The sequence below is a fragment of the Sceloporus occidentalis genome, unplaced genomic scaffold (assembly GCF_023333645.1).
Source record: "Sceloporus occidentalis isolate IW3139 unplaced genomic scaffold, rSceOcc1.0.p SCAF_1, whole genome shotgun sequence".
NCBI lineage: Eukaryota > Metazoa > Chordata > Lepidosauria > Squamata > Phrynosomatidae > Sceloporus > Sceloporus occidentalis.
Genome location: NW_028316981.1, coordinates 180,166,967 through 180,193,339, shown reverse-complemented (window position 1 = coordinate 180,193,339; position 26,373 = coordinate 180,166,967). Strand labels below are relative to the sequence as shown.

Here is a 26,373-nt window from a genome sequence, read left to right as displayed (position 1 = left end):
CAGTTTATTCTTGAATATGTCTTTAGGCCCTTCAAATGCAGATTCAGGCAGAAAGGTTCTTCTAATGGGGAAAACAACAGCTGCAGAGGGGGCTTACGGGGACACAGAATACTGTGAGTCAAAGCACCACTCCAGCAAGGCAGCTATTGCTGAGAGTAATCTATTTGGAGAGATCCCTACAGCTAGCTGATAGTGGAAAATTTTTGCAAGTAACGGTCTCTCTTGTTAGCCAAGGACATAAAAACTGACATTAGGAACATTAAAATGGGGTACATCTGGAGCATGATGCCTTAACTGGACATGTCACTGCTTGGTTCAGATATTACAGTCTCTTGCAACTACACTTACATTTCAGCATCTCAGCAAAGTATCAATTTCCCTGTCTAAAAGGACAAGCCTTTGTTGTGTGTGGCGGAGGGAGGGAACGAGAACTAAAGGTTTAAGTCCTACTCCTCATTTGCTTTTGCTGTCAGGTAGGGAAGAAATCTTTCTGCTCTACCAGTGAAATGAGCACCCTGATTATTCAGCTACAAGCCCTGCCACAAGAGATTTTCTCCTTCAACTCCCCAAGTGCAGGTTGAAAGATGACAGCTGCAGAGTCATTTCTTTTATGACTGGGGTGAGCAAGCTGATCTTCACTGACTGATTGAAGAGGAAGAAGTTCCAACTAGGGACTTCTGGCTCCGCAGCTTGTACTGCAGAACCTATAAAAAACAAGAGAGATTTGGCTGAGAATAAAGACAGTTCTGCTATATCACTAATCTAAGCCAGAGCAAATTCCCTTTTTTTACTACAGCCCATTGACCATGCTGGCTAGGGGAATCTAAGGGTTGTAATTTAAAAGACAACATTCTCAAGCTCACAGGAAATGCCATTTTGGCAAGTAGAAAACTACATTGCTTCAAAAGTACTGTGAGCAGAATGGTGTGTAGTTCACCACGTAGAGAGTGAGGAATGTATGGTTCATCAGATGTTGCTTCACTGCCATTTTAATCATCTCTAGCCAAAATAACCAATAGTCCAACGACATTTGGAGGGCCATACATTTCACACCTGCCCAATTTAAAATTTAGCCTTTTTGTTCCTTTATCACAGCACTGGGGGGGGGGGGTTGTTTTGTTTTGATGTTTTGAACACCAACTCCCATGAGCCCCAGCCTGCCTGCCATAAGGGATTCTGGGTGTTGTAGTCCAAAACATATGTGGGCCAAAGATCTCCCAGCCTTGCTTTATTTATTCATTTTATATCATACTTTCTCTACAGAACTGAGATGGGAAGCTTACAAGTTTGAAACAAGCACAACATTGATAAAAATAAAATTTAAAAATCCTAAATTGTAATTAAACTACAACATTAAGAACCATTTAAAGCAGTACTATTAGAAGTCCTTTTAAAAAAGCTGTCAGCTCCCCAAGCCTAAAATTCAAGTATGTTATATAACATAAACTGTATCATCAAATTTCATAGAACCAACATTTCCAAATGTTAAACATTTATTAGTAACTAACTATAGTACATTGTTTGTTGTTAGAATAAGAAGTGGGGAAAAAGAACAATGAGATGACTGCTTCATTTCTAGTGTTATTTATAATGCAGGGAACTTGCACTGATAACAAGAATGAACATTCAACTGCTCTAGTGTTGCTGCATCCAGAAGGCTCAAGCAGTAACCTTTAATATATGTAAAAGAACCTGCTTTCTCAAAAAACCACTGGAGTCCAAGCTAAAGCCACACTCCTCAATTTGCAGTAGGACTGCAGCAAAGCCGTAGATTAGCTTCCTTTCCCAGGGGTATGAGAATACATGTACTTTGAGACGCCTTCAAAAGCAAAGCTCTTGAGCTCTAATATACAAATATATTCTGTTCAGAAAAAGGTGGGTTTGGATTCTACTTTTTATTTTATTGCACTGTGTATAAATCTAGATGCTTCATTCTAAACCCAACATTTGAAGGCTGAGGACCTGTGAGAAATTTTTTTGCTCTGTTACTGATTTTTGCAGTACAGTAGCAGGATGAAAGCAAAGCTAGGATGACTCCACAAATTTACTGCAAAATGTTGCCTTTTATTTCATGATTCTAAATCCCTGTGGTTGGAAGTACATGAGGTAATGCTTGCCAGAATAAGATTTTCAAGTAATAGGGGGTGGGGCGGGTTTTCTGCCTTCCACAACTGTGTTACTTCAAACCAGCAAATTCTAGATAAATGATGCAAACAATTTAAAGCTTATAGAAGTTACTAAAGGAAAAAAGAAATAGAAAGAACATAGCCTGATTACCTTAAAGGTGCGCCACTGAAGTAGGTTTTGGTCCTGTTCCAGTTTAAGACAAACTAAAGTATTATTAAGCAAGGATTTCCAGTGGGTGTAATTATGCACAGTATAATTGTAGCAGTTGGATATTACTATAATTTCCCTGCCCTTATTTTATGGAATCCTGGGATGTATAGTTTTATTAGATATGTAAAATTTTCTGCCTGAATTGTAATCCTAGTCTTCAAGGAAATAAACTAGCGAATTCTAAGTGCTTCACCAAACTACAAATCCCAAGATTCCATAGGATGCATCCATGGCAGTTAAAGCAGGATCAAACTGGTATGTGTAAATAGATCCAATGAAAGGGAGAACTGGGATCAATGGGAATGTGTCCTCCAAGACCAACTCCCCATGTCCCTGGAGGACCCTTCATATTGTCAGTGTTGCTCATATCCTCTGAGTACAGTTGCCTCCCCCTTAAAATTAACCTCCACACTGTAGTACACAGAAATGGACTCACCCCTTCCAGTGGAACAGGGATTTCCAGCCTTTGAGCAGCAATGCTTCTGGTCCGACTGCGCTGGCGGGAAGGCGAACGACACTTACGGGAAGGGGATCGCCCTCTCTGTTTGGGGCTGCTGGTCTTGGTCACACTTCGTTGTCGGGATATTGAGCGGTGTAGGCGGGAAGGTGAGTGTCCCCTCTGCATGGGGCTAGTCCATGTTTTGTGCCCTAGGGGGGAAACACCTGGTCTGTTAGTTGCTTCAGAAGGGACCTTCAATGCAAGGGCATCAGCTCTTTCCTCCAATCCATGCTAACCTGCACTCCCAGCTCCCTCAGATAATTTAGGTCTGTTCCACAGAAACTGCATTTATAGCAAGCATCTTGCAAATATGTCCAGGTAGCCTCAATATGAGTTGTCCTGGTGGTGGGGAAATAAAAAATAAAAAATGCCAAAAATTAAGATAAATAAATCCACTGAATCAGATCAGAAACAACAAGATACTTAATATAGTGGGCCCTTGTTATAAGCTGTAGTTTAGTTCCAGGACCCCCTGTGGATACCAAAATCTATGGATGCTCAAGTCTCATTAAATAAAATGGCACAGTAAATGGTGCCCCTTATAGAAAATGGCAAAATTAAGTCTTGCTATTTGGATTTATTCTTTTTAAAAATATTTTCAAGTCATGGATGCTTCAATTTGTGGATCAAGAATCCATGAATACAAAGGGCTGCCTGTAGTTGCCAGGCAAAGAAAAAGCCTTCTGAGTATCATCATCTTTACTATTGCCCAAAACTGATAGAATTGAGCAAATAAGCATTCTGAGAAGGAGACTACCACAAAAAAGGTGCCAGAACTAAAAAGGTCTTGTCTTCTCCATTCAAGAGTGTTAGCTCTTTCCTCCATCTAATGCCTTGCATTGCAGCTAGAGCATAATATTCTAGAAATGTATATAGAGAAATAAAGTCCCTTCAGGTATCCTGATTCTAGTACATGTGCTTTAGGAAATTAAAAGTGATTTGAATGGTATTTGAAACCATGATCTTCACTTGGATGGTCATGTCTCAGGAGTGCTTTAGTTGGAAGGGAGTTGGATCAGATGGCACTTGAAGCCCCTTCCAACACTACAATTCCTTCCTTCAGTGGAAACAACTCATGTCAGGGCAACTGGGGCAGATTACATACATCCAGAAAACACAGCAATTGTAAGAGTCAGTTTTCAGTATTGCAACACTTATGGTTTGTTCTTTCAAAGAGTTCAGAATGGCATCATATCTTCAGGTCAACCTAGCTGGTAGATTAGGGTGACCTTTGCCCAAGCCCACCAAGTAAGTCCATAGTGGAGCCAGGATTTTAATATAAAGTTTCCCTGCTCCTAAGCCAGTCTTCTAAATACTTTCCTACACCCCCAATATAGCACAAATTTCCCCTGCTTCTCAATCTTCTGTTTGTTTACTTTGTCTTTCATCTCTGCACTCTGAAGAGGAAAGCTGCTCTGGGAATCCAGAGTCCATGAAGAAGGCCTCATCCTCTGCACTTAGGAGGACAGATTCTTGGAGGAGGAGTTCTGGTTTATTAGGCAGCAGCCTTTCTAGAAGGAAAAAGAGAACAGATAGAGACACTAAAAGGTAAAGGTAGTCCCTTGACATGAATGCCTAGTTGTAACCGACTGTAAGGGGTGGTGCTCATCTCCATTTTTAAGTCGAAGAGCCAGCTGGTGGTCATGTGGCCAGCATGACTGCACCGAACACTGTTACTTTCCCACTTAAGTGGTACCTATTTATCTACTTGCATTTGCATGCTTTTGAACTACTAGCTTGGCAGAAGCTGGGGCTAGTGATGGAAGCTCACCCCATCACGCAACACTCGGGCCTCAAACTGCCAACCTTCTGATCTTCCGATCATCAGAATTGGCATCTTAACCCCTAAGCCACCACATCCCCACACTACACACCTTTAATAAAGCCCAAAGACTAGAACAGAGATGAACAAAGTGTGGCCTGCAGAATTCCCAGGGGTAATTTTTTTTCCAAAAATGGCCAAAAATGATCTCTAGGTGATGTAGAGCACATTTCCATATGTTTGAAGACCCCTGTCCTCCAGGAGTAAAAATAAAATTGTACAAAAATTTTTGAAGAGCATGTTTTGCCCCAAAATATGTCCCATAGAGGGTGTTTGGGGGTACTTTCCCCCCAGGAGCAGATGTGGCCTTCCAAGGTCTCCTGGAGGGCTAATATGTAGCCATCTAGCCTTCCAAAGCTGCCCAGCCCTGGACTAGAGGCTTAACAATCCAGAAGACCTACCTTTAATGTTACATTCTGAGACAATGGGCTGTACAACCATAATTAATCTAGCTCACCCATCTGGGATGTCTCCTACCGACAGCTCTTTTCCTGGGCTCACAGTCAAAGGGGCAGAGGAGTTCCCAGAAACCTCACCTAAGCCCTGACTCAGCTCTTCTTCTGAGGAAAAAGGAAAGTTTGGGAAGGGATGGAAGAGATTCTGTGTGACAGTTGCTAGGCAACTGCAGCATTTGGTTTCCCAGACATCTCCAGGTGAGCAGTTTTAAATTATGTATTTAGGTTCCCTTTTAAAACCTGCAGTTTTCAAAGAGAGAGCTGTGCTTGTTTCAGTATTAAAAGGGAAAGGGGAAAGTCTTGGGGCACCTTTTAGTCTGATATATTTATTTTAGCATAAGCTTCCATGGGCTACAAGCTCACTTCTTCACATGCAAATCAGTCTTGTGAGAACAGCCCAGACTCTTTGAGAAGGAGCAGAATAAATAGCCTGAAATCTCACATTTGCTCTCCCTCCCTCCCTTATTTGGGCTGTTCTGCCTAATCCCACTATCAGTTTCTGGAATCATAGACTCATAAGAGTTGGAAGAGACCTCAAGGGCCATCCAGTCCAACCCTATTCTGCCATGCAGAAAATCACAATCAAAGCATCCCCGACAGAGGGCCATCCAGCCTCTGCTTAAGGACCTCCAAGGAAGGAGACTCCACTACTCTCTGAAGGAGTGCGTCCCACTGTCAAACAGCTCTTAATGTCAGGACGTTCTTCCTAATGTTGTGGTGGGATCTCTTTTCCTGTAGGGCTTCATGTCTGAACTGGGATTGGGACCCCACTTCTCAGATAGGGATGGGCAACTCTGAGGGATTAGAAGGGACCAGTGGACCCCCAGAAGATTTCAGAGGGCATCACCCACTGTACTACCTGAAAACTGTTTTGCTCCTTCTGCTTCCAAACTGTGCCCTTTAGGACAGTGGTTCCCAACCTTTCTAATGCTGCAACCCTTTAATACAGTTCCTCATGTTGTGGCGACCCCCAACCATACAATTATTTTCATTGCTACATGCAAATATGTGTTTTCCCATGGTCTTAGGCGACCCCTGTGAAAGAGTCGTTTGACCCCCAAAGGGGTCCCGACCCACAGGTTGGGAACCACTGCTTTAGGAGCTTCCTCCTATCTAGAAGTACAAAAATGCACGAGACAACTTCTTTGTGCCTTCCCTCTTAGGTGATCCTGGGGAGAGACCTCCTTGGAGAGAGCAGGTGCCCTTCCTCCTAAAGCCCAACACACACACACACACACACACACCTTCCTTCGCCCTCTTACCTGTTTCTTGCAGAAGCCGCTGAATCTCTGTTTGGGTCTCCTGTAGGCTTTGGAGCACCTGCTGGCTCTGTTTGGCTGGGTCCTTGTAGGTCCAGATGAAATAAGCCACTACAGCTAAGCCAAGACCAGCAAAACCACGGCGCAACAGGCCCACCCAGAAGGAAATGCTCTCCTAAAATGAACAGATGCAAGTCACTGCAACCAGACAGACCAGATTCAGCATCTTGCACTTGGGGAATCTTGGGGCAAACAGTTGCTCTGAGGGACAGATTAGAACTGCTACATTCTCAGACTTCTCTTTCAAGTCTAAAGTGTAATTCCCATCTGTTTCTTTTTCTCACACAAATAGACAGAATGATTACCTACAAAGGACGTCATGCAGAAGGACAGGTTTCTATCCATCAAGATCTGACATTTTCTATTTGAGAAACTAAATACAAGAATATAATAGTAAAATTGTCAAATTAACTCATAGTTACTCACTTGGGCTACTTTTCAAACAATTTAGGCATATTAACAGATGATAATGGATTATTACACAGATGGATAATCGGTGACTTTTTGCAGCAATCATTGAATATTAAATTAAATAGAACCTACCTACATAGAGGTAAACCTGAGTACCAGATACTCTGTGGACAAAGTTTAGGGAAAGAATGGGCCTTGTGGGTTGTAAGTGGTAGTGATTATTGTTTTTTGGGCACAATTAATTTTTTTTTTTAATGGGGTGGTGGTGGTGGTGAAAAATGCCCTAAAAGGCCTTCTGAGCACCACATTTGGAAACTGACTGAGGTTAAAAAAAATTCTGCAAAATTGTTACAAATTCATATGCAAAAGTTTTCAAAACTGTTTTTTTGCTCCAAAATGCCATCTAGGGAGTGTGGGAGGATTTTTTTTTTTTTTACCATATTTCAGATCCACCCAGTTAAAAATAAGAGGGTTTCTCTTGGGCTGAAGACCCCATAACATAGTGAAACTGTCCCCTTGTCCCTAGAGGGTATTTAAGAGCAAGAAAGTTGTGTTGTTTTTGCAGGAGTGGGTATGGCAGGGATGACCCTCCAAGGTCTCTTGGGGGACTAAGACAGCCCACAAATTTTCTGCTCATCCTTGGTTTAAGGGAAGGCCATTGTCTTAATGCCTTACTTGTCAGCTCCCAAAAGCATCTGATTTAGACACATGAGAAGTTGACTTATTCTGTAGCAAAACAAAGTTGCAGTTTTACTTTTTCTCAGTGTAAAATGTAAGTCATTAATATTGCTGAGCTGTGTTGTTTTGCTTTTAAAGGACAATCATATGCCAAGCTCTCTCTTTTCTTGTATTTGGTCATGGAACAGATACGTATTTTTCCTCCATGCCACACAATCAGATGCATAGTTTTTAAGAACTCCCTATCTATTCCACTATCTCCTTGTTCGAGTTCCAAAATGCATGCATGCCTCTATTGGCAGAGATTAGAAAATGTATCTTTCTGGATTAGAACTACCAACTCCCTCAGCTAACATAGTCTGGGAGCGCTGTGGTCCAAAAAGTAACTTTTGCAAGCTCTGCTCTGTGTTCCAGTTAGTACAAATCTGTTGGCAGTGATGCTCAAGTAAGAACAAGGTCCTAGGACGTTATGTTTCCCCCACCTGGTGTCCTCCAAAAGTTTTCACCTACAACTCTCAACAGCCCCCGCCAGAACATAGTGATTAATGGACAGGAGTGATGGGAGATATAGTCCCAACATGGAAGGCTGCAACATCCCATTCAGCATCTTCAGAAAAAAAGGGAAACGTAGAATAAGGCAGGGTTGTAAGGATTTTATGAGCATAATTTTATATCATCACAGGAGAAGGTCATCAGCAAAAAAGAATCCTAATTCTCTAAAAAGAGACTGATTTTGTTAATCAGTTGCTCTCATAATAAAGTGATGGCAATCAAGATGGTTTTAATTGAGCTGCAGCTTGATTGTAGAGGCTTTGCCAAAGGGACTGATGATTTAATGGCTCAGCCAACTTTCAAGAACCCTGCTCTAAGCAAATATAGAGGAAAAGCAGAAATTACAATGGGGGAGGTGGGACTGGGGACCTTAGGTCACTGTCTTCCCACATGATTGATCAGATATGCAACTGCATTATCTGAGGGCCATTCTCCCTTAGAGAGACAATCACACAATTTCCAATCTGTGCATCGATTTGGTTGTGGTAAAAGCTTTGAAATGCAACTCTTGCTGCTGAGGATCCCCTTTGCTGCAATTTGTCCTCCCCCTGAACAATTTCTGTTCTGCCTACATGACTTGAGGCTTAAATACCCTAAAGGTACCAGATCCTGTCTGTTCTTGGAAATTAAGTAAACTCAGCCCTGGTTAGTACTTGGATGGGAGACTGTCAATGAAAACCAGGTACTGTAGGCTATATTTGTCAGAGGAAAAAAACTGGCAAATCATCCCTTGAATATTTCTTGCCTTAAAAAAAACCCTGTGAAAATCATAAGTCAACAGGCAATTTGAAATCCCACAGTGGTAACCAGATAGAAAAAGACGAGGTGGGATGAAGGGTAGGGGAGTGTTGGGAAGAAACATATCCTCTAAGATTGTCAGCTTCTCAGTACAAAAGAAATAGCAACCTAGATGGGGTCGCTGGCACAAGCCAGGAAAATTTAGAAGTGTGGTTATTAAGAACAAGCTTCTCCAATCAATCTCTGAAGTTTGCCAAAGATCCAGACTTCATAACTCTCAGAATCCACTAGCTAGCAGGCTGCCTAGGAGATTCTGGGAGCTGTGATCTGGGCTATGAGGACATCTGGCTTTTGGGTACCCATTAAGAATTGCCCTTAGATCATAGATAAAAATAAGAGCATCCAATAGGAATTGCCCTTAAATCTACCTTGTGCAGCCATCTGTGTTCGTCAATGGTCAGCCAGAAGATTATAAGAAGCTCACATGCTGGGCTTAAGGCAACTACCCTCTTTATTTCTTGCTCTGGGTGGCTGGTGTCCCAAGGTGTACTGCCGTTGAATATGGAGGTTCTGTTTAGCTCTCATGTCTAGTCGGTCACTAAACCCTTCACCATTCCTTAACCCACCTCCGCCCAAATTGCAGCTATCAGAACCTCAGTACCAGTTCCTTGCTAGACTCAAATCACATTTACTTGGATTTATAAAATAATGCAGGAGGCAGAGAGACAGTAGGGTAAACTACAGTCAATAAGCAAGGATTTGATTAAATACAATCAGACCTTCGTATCCACATGGGATCCATTCTGGACCCCCCAATACACCTATATGAAAAAATGTGGGACCTCAAGTCAAGTTGTCCCTAATGGTGGTGTGACATGCACACAGCTGCACTAGTGGTTGCGTGCATGCACTGCCATTGCTGACAACGGGGATTGTCATCCATGGATGCTTAAATCCATGGATGGCAAGCCCAGGGATAACAAGTCCCCACTGTAATAGTTGTTGTGTACCTTCAAGTAATTTCCAATTTATGGTGACCCTAAGGCTGACCTATCATGGGGGGTTCTTGGCATGGGGTTTATTTTCTCAAAGGGTGTTTGCCATTGCCATCCTTTGAGGCTGATAAAGTGTGACTTGCTCAAGTTCACCCAGTGGGTTTACATGGCTGAGCTTGGATTCAAACTGTGGTCTACAGTATCATAATCCAATGCTCAAACTATTACACCATGCTGGCTCACATAACAATAGGGAGAGCAAAGAGAATATTTTCTTCATCTTCTAAATTATATTTATTAAGTGAAGAGCCTCTACTAAACAAACAAAGCAGATCTTACAATCCTGAAATCCACCAGCTGCTTCAGTAATGGATGGCGTGTAAATCTGTGTCTGCCAAAAACTTCAGTGGGTGTAGTTGTGATGCATTTGTTGCAGCAAAAAAACAAAACCAAGGAGCCTTGTGGGATCTTAAAGCGTAACAAGTTTAATTTGGCATAAGATCTCAGAGACAGAATCTTACTGCATTTGGATTAACTGCCTCTGAGCAAATGTGCACTGCAGTCCACAAAACCGTATGCCACGTGAAACCTGACAGACTTTTTTTCAAAATTAGCATTTTAATGATTTTACAGAAACACATAACCAGCAAACGATGCATTTGAGATCCAGGACAATTAGAAGTACTGAGTTTGTGTTTCCTGGGTACCCAGCTAAAAAAATCTCTATCTGATGGAATGACATTTTCTTGCTATTTGATGTTGTAAATAATAGTGTATCTTTAAAAAGGGAAAGGAGAAGACTGGCATCTTCACTTGTGTAACTAATAAACTTCTACTGCATCATGTAGAATTTGGAATGGTGCTGGTTACCTCTAGAAGCCCTTACTTGTTCAATTAATGTTTGCATTAGTAGAATATTACAGATGCTACCAATCCATTGAGAAAGTGACTTGGCATTTTAGCCTTTGCATTTATATCAGATCACGAAACATGGTTCTTTTAAGTGCTGAAGGTGCCACAGGACTCTATTTAGATTTTAGATTGACAAAGGCTCTCGACTAGGTCAGCAAACTCATCATTTACATCAGGGACTGCCAACATGGAGCCCTTCATATGATGTTGAACCACAGTTCCCATTAGTCCTAGCCAGCCTAGCCAATAGTGAAGGGTAACGGACGTTATAGTACAACAACCTCCAGAGAGTCAGAAGCTGCCCATCCCATGTCTCACCAACTAACATGGGCTACTCACATTACTTTAATGTGAAAACATCAGCAACCTCACAATGAACAAAGGCTGTAATTTTACAGCACAAAATATGTTCCATGTAGCTATCTTCCATTCTCCGCATAAGCAGTTAACACCCTCAGCTGGAATTACAAAGGATTCGAACCATTAAACAATTTTTGCTCCAATAAACCAGCCTTGCTGAGGCATTTCTGCACAGCCGGGATGCTCATTTTCTCCTAACTTTTTTAATTACTACAGTAGTTGGCAAAAGACAATTCATTTGTAGACAGAGCTGTGTAGCAACGGACTACAAGGTGAGAGATGCAGAATTCAATATTCTGAGGCCCCCCAGACAGCAATTGCATTACTCTTTCTGTACTCAATGCTCCACTTTGCTGGAAGATGAGCAGTTCAGAACAAGAAACAAGATGTTTCTTGGTGGCAGTGGGTGGGTGGGAGGGAGGGAATATGACCTTCTAGATATGGTTGGACTGCATCTCCCAGCATTTCACATAATTATACATGCTGGCTAAGGGAACTGCAGTACAACATCTGGAAGGTGGCATCATTCCCATCCCTGTTCCAGCCCATATGGCATAAAAATGTGTGTAAAATGCTTGGGCATCGCCCAACAAAGACTCAAGCCAGAGATATGTCAGAGACGCATGTGTTGCCTGCAGTAAAAGTAGGGGCTTGATTCTGAATGGAGACTTTAGTCTGGGAGGGGAGTATTTAACCTTTTTCTCCCCACACTGCAATTTTTCCGACTTGGCAACAGCCAGGGTTTTCTTTCTATTGTTCTTGTACTGTGAAATAGGGAATTTTTTTTACCAGCATTTTGGAAGAATGAAAGTTATAGATCTCCTGTCCTCACAGAACATGGTGATCATTCAAAATGGAGTCCCATCTAGATTTACATTTTTTAAAAATCCACATCACTGGCAATTCATTTAACATGCTACATCATAAGCCCAAGAGATTTACATTTCTATTACACCTTTCCTTTGATGAGCTCGATCTGTTGCATGGAGCACTCTTTTCCCCCATTTTATAATCAAAGTGACAACCCTGTGAGGTAGGCCAGGGAGTATGACTGCTCCAAGGACATGTAGGGAATTTAACAAGGACTTGAAACACTTATTTCCCAAGTCTCATTCTAACATTACAATCATTGTAGCACACTGGCTTTCTGGACTAGTTAGAGATGGGAGTTCAGTTCCCAGCCTAACTCCTTGCTTTTCTCAACACTTAGTAGAAGCAGAATGCTGGAAGGCAGTAAAAACCTAAGAGTAAATTATGCATAACTCACTCCCAATTTGCCTGGTATAGAGAGGCTGCAGAAAATGTCTTTTTTTGGATATAGAACTGCAAGTCACCTAGTTCTGAGACCACAGTAATGGGTTTTAACCAACATTACATCACTGTCTGTATGGCCATTGGATACTATGGGATGCATGCTCAGGCTTTAGGGGAAGTGTCAATTGGATTAAATGTGTGCGTGACAGTACTAGGAAGCTGGATTCTGTTCCTGAATCATGGCTGTTTTGATGTGTGTGGGGTTTTTTTGTTTTGCCTGTGGTAAATTAGCTCAGCTTTACCCAATCCTTGTCTCCTTGTTCAGCAGGGATGAAGTCAGGACTAATCTGGTGAGTGGAAACTACAAGTTTGCTGTTAATCTCTCAGAATCATTCAATGCCATTCAGCCATTCCTCTCTTGCACAAATGTATGGCTGCTCCTTCTCCGGCTCCCCAAACTGCCCAGAGGACACAGTGGAAACACTTTCCCTTGACAAGGGCGAGCATGACACCATAGTGCTGTAGGGAAAGGCAATGGTGTAGTGGCTTCACATCAAATTAACTATGTTTGAATGGTGAGACAGCACCTCAGTAGAGATCAACATCACTCCAGGCACAGTGTATCGTGAGAGCTGTATGCCTGAAAAATTCCTAGGCTGTACTATAGCTCCCAGAACTGCCAGCTGGCATGGCTGGGGGATTTAGCCAAAGCCTAGAAGTAGAGATGTGACCAGCAAAAAACAAAAACAAAACCAATTTACCCTTCTTTTTAGTTAAAGTTTTGAGGGTTTTTTTGCAAAAATTTAAAAGTGGGAAAAAATGAAAAAAGTGAATTTTGGAATATTTTATTTTGGAATTATGAACAGAAAGAGTGTGTGCATATTTTACTCCTCCAAAACTATTTCCAAACTATTCAATAGGATGACTTTTATGTAAGACAGTTTACAGTATCTGATCATGGCAGATACTGTCATGGTATTATTTTCTCAGTTCTTTTTATGGAAATAAATTATTTATGTCTGGTTGACATTTCGGAAGACTGGAGGAGACACAATTATTTTCTCTGTTTCACCAATGCTGAGGTTTTATTTTATTTTGATTGTTTTTTCCAGCTCTTGATAAACTTGCAAACCAGAGCTTCATCACAGCTCAGGACCTTCTACTTCCATTTGTAACAAAAAGTAACTTTAAAAAAAAAAACAGGGGGGGGGAATTAAGTTTGTAACTGTTGCCTGACTGAACCATACTTTTAATACACCAAGGATAACTTTATGCAAGCAATATTATATAAATGTATCATATTGTGCATATAATACATTTTATGTTCCTAAAGTAACAAAGCAATATCCCAATTAGTCTCAAAGGTGCTACAAGATCTCTCTTCATACTGATTCTACAGACTAACACAGCTATATCTTTGAAAAGTGAAATTCAGTCTGTAACACAATGACAAAGAGAAGCAGTGTGGTGTAATGGTTTGAGTATTGGACTAGGACTCTGTCGACCAGGACCCCTCCACCACAGAAAAACCCACTGGGTGACCTTGTGCAAGTCCCACTCTCTCAGCCTTGGAGGAAGCCAAAGGCAAACCCCCTCTGAACAAATCTTGCCAAGAAAAACTCATGATAAGGTTGCCTTAGGGTAGCCTAAATAAAGTCAGGAAAAAAATGAAGGTAAACAACAAAAGGATGCTACTACCACTTCCCCCCTGCAGTTTTCCACAATATTTCACATGCAGTCCCTCTGCCATGGCTTCAAAATTTCTGGAAATGTTATATCTTCATCTGGAAGAGTAGTTTTCCCAAGCCCTGCCCCTCTCTTATTGCAAGATCCTACCGTCATGTCATAGCCATCCTCTGAGTTATCCATGAGAAAGCTGCAGATAACACGTTCCAAGTAAATGTTTACACCCACCAAGGTCAGCAAAATGAACCTGGAAAGGGAAGAGCAGGAATTAGATTAATAAGTGGGCACTTTATTTTTTATTGCTCTGTGGGCTGTGCCCACAGAAAAATTGGTATCTGATTTCTACTAAATCATTTGGCATTTTGAAAACTAACTTGTTTTTTAAGGCAGTGGATTTCTAGCCCTTCCTAAGACATTTTGCTAAGAGAGAGACAAAAACATCAGAATCTTCGCCAGCCTAAAGAAGGGAGCCTGCACAAATTGCTGTCAATAAAGCTCCCCAAGGAAGATGCCAATTGAAGTTTGAAAAATATAGTACATTGATACCACCAAATAAGTATGTATCCTTCTCCCTCTGTACTGTTTTTTCTCCTATGGCAAATATGCCTTTCCATCCTCACCAGCTGCCACTGACACCAGAGAAAACCTAAATCTCAGAAATATAAGGTGGCAGTATAGATCTTATAATTCTTATAATACAGAATCATGGAATTTCAGTAGTATCTACCAACTATATAACCAAACCACAAGCAGTGGACTCAGTATAGAACATGGGAAGATGCCTTATAGCAAACTGACCATAGGTTTGTTAATTATTTAGTTATTTATTTGAAGTACAGTGGGCCCTTGGTATCTGCTGGGGTTTGGTTCCAGGACCTCTCATGGATACCAAAATATGTGGATGTTCAAGTCCCATTAAACATAATGGCACAGTTAAATGGTGTCCCTTATATAAAAGGGCAAAATCAAGGTTTGCCTATGGGAATTTGTATATTTTTAAAGTATTTTCAAGTCACTGATGCTTGAATCCACAGATAAAAAATCCATGGATCAGGAGGGCTGGCTGTATTTATATATCACCTCCCAGCTTCCCTGGACCTTCAAGGCAATGCATGACAGGTAAGCAACATTTGGAACAATACAAGATTAAAACCTTTTTAAAGAAATTAAAATACTCTTTAAAAACTTTTAAAAATAATCCTTAAAATAATTTTCAAAACAGCAATTAAAACAGAGCAGTTTCAGACAGCAAAAAAAGACATGTGGAACAGCACTGTTTTAGCTGCCTGCCAGAAGCTGAAAACAGATGGTGTGTGTGCATGTTTTGTGCCTTCAAACTGCTTCCAACTTAGGGTGACCTGTGATGTCCTGCCAGGACTGATTGAAACTTTCCCCTGCATTTTCTTTCATTTTGGTTCAGGCCATAGATTATTTTAGTGTAGAAAAGTTTATTGTATTAGTTTGTGGGAGGAGCTGTAGGTTTCCCCTGCATTATTTCCAGGTTTGGTTTGCCGTTTCCCAACATGCTCGGCTGTAGCTGGAAGCTTTTAGTTTTGGAGCAGTCTTTGCTGTGAGCAGGCAGAGAGCTGTCTTTTGGTGGCAAACAGGCCCAGACAGCCGGAAAGGGCATTTCTTACACTTTAGCCAATTTAGTTACAAGTACTTTAGCCAATTTAGTTACCAGTATTTAGCCATTTTAGTTACCAACTTAGCCATTTTAGTTACCAAGTACTCAGCCAAATTAGTTACCATCAGCAAGCGAATAAAGGAATTCAGGAGCTGAAAGACCCTGCACCAGCTCCATTGAGTGAGGAGAGCAAACCGACATCAGACCCAGAAAGATGACATCCGGAAGATTGCTGAAACTGTAAAGTATCTTTTATTTAGAGCTGGGGAGGAGAAAACTCTTTATTTTTGTTCTTTAAATTAAATTTCCCCCCTTTTTGAACTTTACATTCAGCTTCAGAGCCTTTTTTGGGTAAAGAGTTTGATCTCACCAGGGTACCGGCGTTGCACACCCAAACCTGCCACCACCTTTAGTTGGGTGTGCTTCCAACTTATGGTGACCCTAAGGCAAACGTATCACAGGGTTTTCTTGACAAGATTTGTTCAGAGGAGGTTGCCACTGCCTTCCCCTGAGGCTGAGAGCATGTGACTTGCCCAAGGTCACAGCCCTTAGCAGAGAGAGTCCTACAGTTGGGGTGCTGCTGTCTAACCTTTAAAAGTGATGGAACATACAGTAGGGCCTCTGCTGAAGATCTAAAATTTTGGACAGGCTCATATGGGAAGAGTTGACTGGCAACTGCCAGGTTTAAATCATAAGCCTGCCCCAGTAATGCTGGGGATTGAACCTGGGGCCTTCTGTATATCAAATATGTACTTAATCACAGAGCTATGGCTCCTCCATCCTAACCATACCAGTTCTTCCAGGAAAAAAGGAAAGAAAGAAACAATGGTCCCATATAGACAGGCCAAAATAAAGCTGCTTCGGGTCACTTTGGAAGTATGCTGTTTAAATGATGCATGTGTCCTAAGAGGCCAGAAGCCATGCCAAAGCCATGCCACAGTCCTAAGGACTAGAGCACAGCTTTGGCGCAGCTTTCGAACTCTTAGGATGCATTCAAATTATACAGGCTTATTAGTATCAGAGGCTCTTTGTTCTACTCCATACATTATATAAAAGACGGTTCCCTAAATCTCTCAAAATGAGCTTTTTGGTCAGATTGTAATATCCTAGACCAGGGATATCACTGAACTCTTATTTCATTCTTCTTGATCTCACCGTGCTCCTGATGTCCGTTGACAAGAAGTCAGCACCAGGCTGGCAGCCCCACTCAGAAGATGGAAGAAAAGAGAATAGATGGCATTGGATTCCCCCACAACAAAGCGCTGGAGGAATGCCACCCGGTTGAAGATCTCTGCAAACGCCACTCGCTGCTCAGTGGCTGAATCCTGCAGTGCTTGGAAAGCCTGACGAATACCTGCAGACAGAAGAGGCAAATAGTCAAGCCATTGTTCCATCATGTTTGCCTAACTTGGTAGACCAGACAGAGAGTCCTTTCCCCCACTGTGTTTTTGCAATAGGCCTACAATTCCCCCCCCCCCTCATTTTCTCATAGTATTTATACAATACCTACACTGCTGAGAAAACATTTGAACATTTTCTAATACTACTGTAGGGAGTAGAATGGAATGGATAGAAAGACATGGGTTCAGAGGTTCACTCAGCAATTAAGCATACATGGGGACTGTGGCCATACAACCTGTTCTTTTAGCCCCATATAGGTCACTGGTGCAGACCAGTGGATTAACCACCCTGATTTTACTGGGAGAGGGAAAGGATATAAACATAACTGACATTAAGAATTAATTTTGCTATCACTTCCTTTAACATGTGTAATATTATTTGTTGTAAACCACCATCAAGTCAACTTCAACTTAGGGCGACCCTATGAATGAGAGACCTCCAAATTTTATCATCAACACTCCTGCTCAGGTCTTGCAGACTCAGGGCAGCTGTGACTTACTTGACTGTCTATGCATCTGGAATGCCGTCTTCCTCTTTTCCTACTTCTTTCCTCCCTACCAAACATTATTGTCTTTTCTAGTGAGTCATATCTTTTCAAGAAGTGTCCAAAGTATGACCGTCTCAATTTAGTCATTTCAAGCTTAATTTGCCTTAGCACCCATTTATTTGTCCTTTTAGAAGTCCACAGTAACTGCAGAACTCTTCTCTAGACCCACATTTCAAATGAGTTGAGCATTCTTCACTGTGTCTAGCTTTCATGACCATACATAGAAATTGGAAATACAATGATAGGGAGAAATATTATATGTCATGGGAATTCTTTCAGTAATTTTAGATTCTCTTCTTCATGCTTTTGTTTTACCTGTATTTGTTAGCTTTATTTTTCTTCATTTATTTGATTGCTTTTCTTGATTCATTTACATCCATTAAAATTTAATTGACTTCTAACATGATAACTTATTTGTGTTTTAACTTTATTTAATTGTACATGCACACACATACACCAAACTTGTGGCCCCAGTTTTTAAATAGTTCCATGGATGGGAGAAATCCCTAAGATCAGTGTTGGTGCCTAAGGCTGGTTAAGAGAGAGGGGTGGCAGCAAGAAAGTTGGGCAGAATTTGAGTATTACCACATTTTTGTGGGGTGTCTATCACTATGGGAAGTCCATTGCACACTGATAGAAGCCGAGTGTTGTGTACAAGAAGTTTCAAAGTCATAGAATCATAGAGTTGGAAGAGACCGCAAGGACCATCCAGTCCAACTCTCTGCCATGCAGGAAATCCCAATCAAAGCATCCCCGACAGATGGCCATCCAGCCTCTACTTAAAGACCTCCAAAGAAGGAGACTCCACTACACTCTGAGGAAGTTTGTTCCACTGTTGAAGTCAGTCTCAAGCATGTCCAGTTACAGCAGGCTGTGTAGGACACCAATCTTTATCAGTCCCAGCTAGCATAAACAATTGTCAGGGACACTGGGAACTGGAGTGTGACAATGCATGGAAGGCCAATGATTCACTATCTCTCAGATTGCCTGAGACTGTGGAGAGCTACTGTCAGATAATCATCAGCATCAAGCTAATTTTTTGGGTTTGTCTTTTTTTTTTTGTGTGGGTGGAAAGGAGATGAGGCACTCCAGATGCTGTTGAACTTCAGTTCTCTCATAATTGCTGAACATTGGCCATGTCAACTGGGGCCCCTAGGAACTGAAATCCAAAGACATCTGAGTACCAGATATTTCTCTGCCCTTGGCTAGATGGACCAATAGTGTGACTCAGTACAATACACCTTCCTATGTTTACACAGAATGTGGCTTCACTGGTTTTTCTAGTAGCTGAATGGCTGGCAGACAAGCCCTCCAAGTTCCAGCCAGCCATAACATCAGCATCCACACATCCATCCAGTTCTGTAATGCATACACACAACCGCTGGAAGCAATAGCAGAACAATCTGGGATCTGAGGCATTTAGGGATATGAGTTTGGCAAACCCAGGAACATGAAGCAGCTTGTAAAGAGAACATCTTGGGATATAACTTTGGGGGCAATGAGAAACACACACCAGGCACACCTTTCTAAAACAACAGCAAATAGAATAATCCATGTTTGTGGTATGTGAGTGTTTGCCTTCAAGTCAAAGAGTGTGGGATGAAGGAAGATTAAACAGCAGAACACGAGAATTGCATATTGGCAGAGGAAACTGCTATAACAGTGATGCTGTTCTGCATGGGGAAAGCAAATACAGGAAGAAGCCCCAAAACGTTCAGATGCACACTAGTAATCCTGCTCACACCAAGTTCATTACAGTGGACTGGAGTGTGCATCTCCTAAAATATATATTTTGGCACACTGTTGAGCTTAAAACTGCACCACAAACTCTAGAGCAGTGGTTCAAAACCTTTGGTCCTCCAGAGGTTTTGGACATCAGATCCCATAATTCTTAAATGTTGGGCAAGTTGGCTGGGACTTGAGATCTGAAATCCAAAACAAGTGGAGGCTCAAAAGGTTGGGAACCACTTATCTAGAAGCTAACTCCCCACAAACAACAAATCCATGAACCACTCCATCACACCCCAACATATTTCAAGTCAGAATAATAATAATAATAATAATAATAATAATAATAATTATTATTATTATTATTATTATTTAATTATAAAGCACTGTAAATTTACACAGCGCTATTCATACAATCAATTAAAATAGATAAAATAAGCCTGCCTAGGGCTTACATTTCATGAAAATAATTAAACAGAATACACATTAATACATCTTAACATTCAAACAATAAAATATAGCAGATAACGAATTAAAATAACATTGGATAACAATAATAAAATAAATAAAAATAAGACTTTTTAAAAATCATACTGATCAGTGCCATGGGCCAAGGTTTCTGTCTTGATGTGAGAAAGGATTTTCTCAACAAGCAGAGCCTGCTCAAATACTTGGCATATCATGGCAGGCCTGTACAACAACTGTGTTTATCACATGTTGGACTACAAGTTCCATCAGCTCTAGGCACCAAAGCCTGTGGTGAGGAATGATAGAAGCTGCCATCCAATAATAACTGGAGAGCCAAAAATCCCCATGCTATTTCTACACTCTTAAAAGGCAACAACCTCACAGCTCGGTATGGTTTCCAGAACATAATCCCTGCTCCAGTCCCAACATTACCTTGGGAGGAGTCATGGAGCGCCTGTCGTAGCAGTTCCCCATCTTGCAGGATCTGCTCCTGAGAGCGCAAGGTGGCATCCTGTGCCCGGACTATTTCTTCAGCAAGCTGGTTGGTTGATTCAAGTTGGCGGGCCACAGACTCAGAAGAGGATGTCAATCTGTAGGGCATACAGGAAGCAGAAGCCATTCAGTATTACACCCAGGATCAAATTAAACCATACAATGACTTTCTCTAAACCAGCACCCTGCAGATGTGTTGGATTATAACTCCCATCACTCCAGATTGTTTGCCCAACAGTTGTGGTGACTGACGATTATTGTAATCCAATCTGTCCAGAAAGTATCAGGTTTGGAAAGGCTGCCATCCTAAGGTAGGGTTAGAGTTACCCTATAAAGCTACTGTTTGAGAGACTCCCACCTACCTTCCCTCTTATTATTGGAATTAATGGTCAACAGAGTCAATCTGTATGCACTCTCTAAGCCATACTCCTTCTGCCTGGACATTTGTAGGCTGGGAAATGCAAAAATATGTGAGCAAAGAACAGATCTGGCAGAGCAGGACAGGTGCTAAGGCAGGTGTAGGGAAAGTGTGTTCAGGAGTGGGCATTTTTGTAGTCCCTAAAGTGTGCATTTAAAGGGGGTTTTTTTGCCAATAAAAAGCCAAACACACGGATAAAAAACAACCCAAACTGCCACAAAATATAGTGGAGAGAATAGAGGTTGAAACTTATATTCTAACCTTTTCAGAATGAAGGAGATAGAAACTTAATTTAGACATTAAAATTATGGACCATAGAGTCCAACATCGGCTCTTGAATTACAAACTTAGCGTTAGTCATAATGGTCTGTTCTTCCTGCCCCATGCACCCCTTTTCCTGGATCTCATAAAAGTTACTTTTTTTAGACTACAATTCTCCACCAGCCAACATGTCCAATTTCAAGCTCTGCTTTTCCACTATCTGTATCAGCCTGCAAATATCCACGAGCTTGTAGGTAATCCTCTGGGGAAACTGCTTCCACAGTAGGCCACCATTTTAGGTAATTCAAGAAGGAAAGATCTTCCAAAGATAGCATCCCTGTTGCCTCCTCTGATTGCTGAGCTGTAGTTACACCTCTGCTGGAAATCTAACACAGCAGCTTGATTCTTTTCCTCCCTGCACAGGGATGCTTGTTCTAGATTTCCACCAAGTGCTGGCTAGACAAAGGTTGACATTAAGTCAGTCTGATTGCCTACGCTTCCCAAATTAGACTATCCTGTCACATCAAAACTAGCCTGCTCTGGGAAGTGTTGGAATTAGGGTGTCACTCTTGGGTAGCTCAACCCCTCTTCTCCCTCCCATCTAGAACAAGTGCCCTACTTTGGGTGCTGGCAGTTCCAGCTGCTCAAATGGAAATGCAGTTTAGTCTATGGAACATCCTCCATTTAGACCTCAAAAACCAAGTGCACAGGAATTGAATAAGAGATTCTCATCTTAGAAGTAGCACATGCGACAAATACCTTGGGATTACTGCTGATCATAAATTGAACATGACCCAGCAGTGTGATGCTCCAACAAATAAGGCAAATAGTCTTTTTCATTAACAGAATCATAATTTCCAAGTAGAGGAAAGTAATAGTTTTACTATGTTCTGCACTAGTCAGGCCTCATCTGGAATAAAGTGCTCAGTTCTAGGCTCCTAACTTTAAGAAGGAGATAAACAAAACAAAACAGTTTCATTTATATACCACTTCATACTGAACTAGCGGTGTCTAAGCGGTTTACAACTGTAAGCTAACAGTAGGGCAGGCTCAGAGATGGGCAACAAGGATGATAAGAGATACGGAGGACACATCCTATCAGGAAAGGTTGAAGGAGTTGGGAATTTTAAACCTAATGAATAGAAGACTAAGGGAAGACATGATTGCATTCTTTAAATATTTTAAAGGCAGAGGAAAGGTGCAGATTTGTCTTCTGCTACCCCAATGGGTAGGTCCAAGTGTAAAGGTTTTACATTACAGGATTAGAATGAATTCCTTGACAATAGGAACCAACTGCCTAGAGAAGTGATGGGGTATCTTTGGAGTTTATCACACAGGAAGAATTTCTCTTAATTTTGAATGAAAAGAAAGTGGGGCCAGAACCCATTCATGTGAATTCGCTAGTTCAGCGAATTTACGTGAATTCGAATTGCGTTTGAACTGACTTCCCACTGCCCGAAAATAACTTCCCATTGCCCGAAATTGCGTGTGGTAGTCTATCATGCAATAATGTTAAACCCCATGATTGCGTTCGGATTGCCATTGGATTATACTTCCAATTTCCCTTGTCTGATAAACTCCTTTCTCTGCACAGCTTCGAAAAGAGATTGGGCAGCTACCTGCTGGAGACACTCTAGCTGGGGACCCTGCATTGGGGAGAGGCTGGACACTATTGGTGGATCTCAAGTCTGCAGCATAGCAGCAATGTTTCTGATGACTATTTGTTTAACAATAGCAGCAGCAACAACACAGCTCTTTCCTCCCAATTAATCAGGAATAGATGTGTGTATGGAAGGCCTGTGAGCTGCATTCAGTTCTTCTATTCTGATCACCCACTCAGTCCACTCAATTATTTTCATCAGGCTCTGATTAGCTTTTAATAAGAACCAAGTGGATTCCACCCTTGGAACAGCCTTTACACCGGGGTGAGTAACACATGACCTGTGAGTTGTATAAGCCAGCTTCCCCCATCTGTTTGCATGTACCCTCCCAATTTTCCCCTGCTGCAACTGAAGCTCCTACCCTTACCCAAGTCTGCTTGGAAACATGGTGCATAGGGAATGTTCTTTTCCCCCCCTCCTGGTAGATAGTATTTAGGAGTGTGTTTCTGCAGTGAAACAAGGTCATGCTTCCTGCTCAACCTGTTTCCCCAACAGAATCTGTTATGAATGTGTCTTAAATTGATTTAATTTTTAAAAAACTTCTGTATTCTATATTGTCTTAGCTACATTTGATTTTGTGTCCCATACTGGGGCAAAGGCAAGACATAAATAAAATAAAATAAGTATCTCCTTGATTTTGGTGGTGGTGTTGGCAACTTTTACAGCAACTACTCTGTTTCTGGCCAGTTGTTGGGACTAGGCTGACCTGTTTTTTGCTATGATTTCCTCCATCTCAATATGAGCCAGAGATATACCCTCATGCCTCTTCTGGCTAACGGAAAAGGCCAGAGTATTTTACAACAGCCTCAGGGCAACTGACACTTGGGGCAGAGTTAGAATCATAGAATTATAGTGTTGTAAGGGATCACAAGGGCCATCTAATCAAACTCCCTCTCATGTAGGAACTAACAAGTAAAGCACTCGAAGATGCCCATCCAATTTATATTTAAAGGCCTTCAAAGAAGGAGAGTCCACCATCCTCCAAGTGCTAATGGAATCTCTTTTCTTGTCATTTGAATCCACTGATTCATGTTCTAGTTTATGGAGCAGAAAAAAACACTAGTTTGTTCCATTTTTAACATGATATCTCTTCAGATATCTAAACATGGTCATCATGTCACCTTTTAGTCTTCTCTTCTCCATTCTGAACATACCCAACTCTCTATGTTATTTCTCCTAAATCTTGGAATCCAGACCTTTGATCATCTCAGTCCTCCTTCTCTAAGCATATTCCATTGTCAATATTCTTCTTGAATAAATATGTTAAGCAACACGGGGTTCAGGACAGAACCTGAAGCACCCCACTAGTGATAGTTCATAGATCTTTCTAGGAAAGGGGTCACAGAGTTGGGAGATGATAGATGAACAGATTGCTCAAGATAAAAGTGAAAAACTAAATTAAGAGTTACTTTGATCATCTGTAGACATAGTTATATTCAAGGAGGATCACCATGCCCTAAAAAGGTAACTTCTTGGTGGGGAGAATCACACTCCTTCAGCCTTAGAGGTAGGCAATGCCAAACCTCCTCTGAATAAACCTAGCCAAGAAAACTCTAGGAGAGGATTGCCATAGGTCAGAGTCTGCTTGAGGGCTCACAAACAAAAGCAAGCCCCTTTATTAAAGAAAAAAATGGCTTAGTTTTCCTGACCTGTGTACAGTATCTTGAGCTCGCTGCTGCCAGGCTTCATTGTATAGAAAATAGCAAATGCTATGAGCATGAGTGAAGAACTCTGTGTATACACCAAACGCCACTGAATCCATATGCTGTGTGCAGTCACGGATGGAGCTGTGAGGTTTACAAGGTGGAAATCCCCTCCCAGACCTGCAAGGAGAAAATAAAAGGTTGGAAGAAGCTGAAGTGAGCACTTTTGGATTAAAAGATGAAAAATGGGGGAACTGGCAGGGCCAACCCTGAAATACTGGGACAGCACAGATCTCCCCCCCTGCAAAAAGAAAAGAAAAAGAAAAGAAAAAGGTTGTGTGTATGTTTGTGGAGTTCCCAGGGTTCATGTTGTCAAGTAAAGTAGCAAATCCCCCCCCCCCCCCGCATCATAGCACTCCAAACCATCCAAATTATTTTGACACAGATGGCAGAAAATCCCTCAAAGTGTCTCTCTTTACTTGACTCTAGTAGTATAAATACAGTAACAACAAATGCTCCACTTACATAACAACTGAGATCTACTTCCTGAGGCAACTGCCTCATTTTGCCTCATGATATGGCTAGCATCAGAAGCTCCTCTCTCCTCAAGGGTGAGATTCAGTGATGTTCTATTATTCCTCTTATCTATCTCACTGAATTAATTTTTTAAAAATTGATTATAAAATGGCACGAGAAACAAACAAACAAACAAACAAATCCCCATTTCCCTGCTCATCCTCTCAACCTGCAGCAGCTAGTTAAGGATTCCCAAACATAAGGCCACCTGTCATCAGCTATTGAAAATGAAACTGGGAGAGGGCACAAGCTGTATAGCAGCCCTTTACACCAGTAGTAATGGGACAAGCATTCTGAAGAAAAAGCATATTAAGTGGCAAACCTATTTCTTTCCTAGAGTTCACCCCCGCCACCCGCACACACTCCATGATTCAAACCAGGACTCTTTTTTTTCCTTCTTGCTCTAGAACACCTCCCCTCATAGGGTTGCCATAATTCTCTACTAAAAACCGGGACAAAATGTAGGACATAATTTAGACCAAAATATAGGACAATTGTAGGATAAAATTTAGCTCAAAATGTAGGACATTTAAGAAAAAAGGAGGACCTTAAATGTCCTACATTTTGGGCTAAATTTTATCCTACAATTGTCCTATATTTTGGTCTAAATTTTGTCCTACATTTTGTCCCAGTCTTTAGTAGAGAATTATGGCAACCCTATCCCCTCACCAAGGACATACCCTTTACCATTTTGCAGGTGAAAACTGGGACCCATGTGGCCAAGCAATAGCACACTGTGGTCAAGATGACAAACATTATTAACGAAGAAGAACAGATAAACTAGGTGAGGCTGCAGCAGTTTGCTTTTGCCTGAGTCTACTGGGAAGATTCTGTCTCTTCCTCTTTTTCCCTATCCCCACTGAGTTAATTGAGTACAAACTATGTTTGCACTGTGTGTGTGTATTGCCATGATATCAAATATAATAACTTGTACCCATCTTTGCATCCATTCTCACATATACAAATACAATTACATATGTTTGCAAATACAAATACAATTGCACTCTGAACTCAGTCTGCAGCAACTGATGTAAGCTGAGGACAAAGGAGGGAAGCAGAAGGAAGAGGACAAACTGGGCCAATTTAAAAGCAACTGAAAAAGTGGGATGACACAGGATGAATCAGGATTATCCCTCACAAACTGGGGCCGTGGGAAGTCATGTAAAGAGGTTTGACTCACCTTTGCAGGTGGCAATGGGCAAAGGCAAGAGCAATGTGGCTTTGTTTCTCCTCATCCAACTCCTTACATCCAGCATCCAGTTGCTCCAAGGCCCCAATCCAACAAGTCCCATAGCGGGGGTGTCGAGCCAACTCACGGGCCTGTTGCCAATGGGTCCGGCCTTGAGACAGAAGCTCAGGATCTGGAGAGAGTAGAGGCCAAACACTGGAACAGAAGGAGCATATCAGAAGAGCTAAGTAGCACAGCATGGCTATCCAAAGTGGTGGAAAGCCTGAGCTTTGTGGGTAGGCCCAGCTGATAAAAGTTTGGGTAATAGGTTAACTTCTCATGCTGGAGCTGATTGGGAAGGTGAG

The 26,373-nt window shown here is 41.6% G+C and overlaps 1 protein-coding gene across 1 annotated transcript; it reads right to left on the bottom strand.

Annotated features, from left to right (window-relative positions):
• Positions 1-8: 8 nt before the first annotated feature.
• LOC149322917 (uncharacterized) lies at positions 9-26,268 on the bottom strand. Its single transcript, XM_089484718.1, has 9 exons — positions 26,021-26,268; positions 24,271-24,444; positions 20,222-20,379; positions 16,801-16,999; positions 14,169-14,265; positions 6,376-6,547; positions 4,213-4,347; positions 2,774-2,985; positions 9-704 (listed from the first exon to the last, which is right to left on the bottom strand). The coding sequence occupies exons 1-9, from the start codon at positions 26,266-26,268 to the stop codon at positions 636-638; spliced, it is 1,464 nt and encodes a 487-aa protein (XP_089340844.1). The 3' UTR covers positions 9-635.
• Between the last annotated feature and the right edge of the window lie 105 nt (positions 26,269-26,373).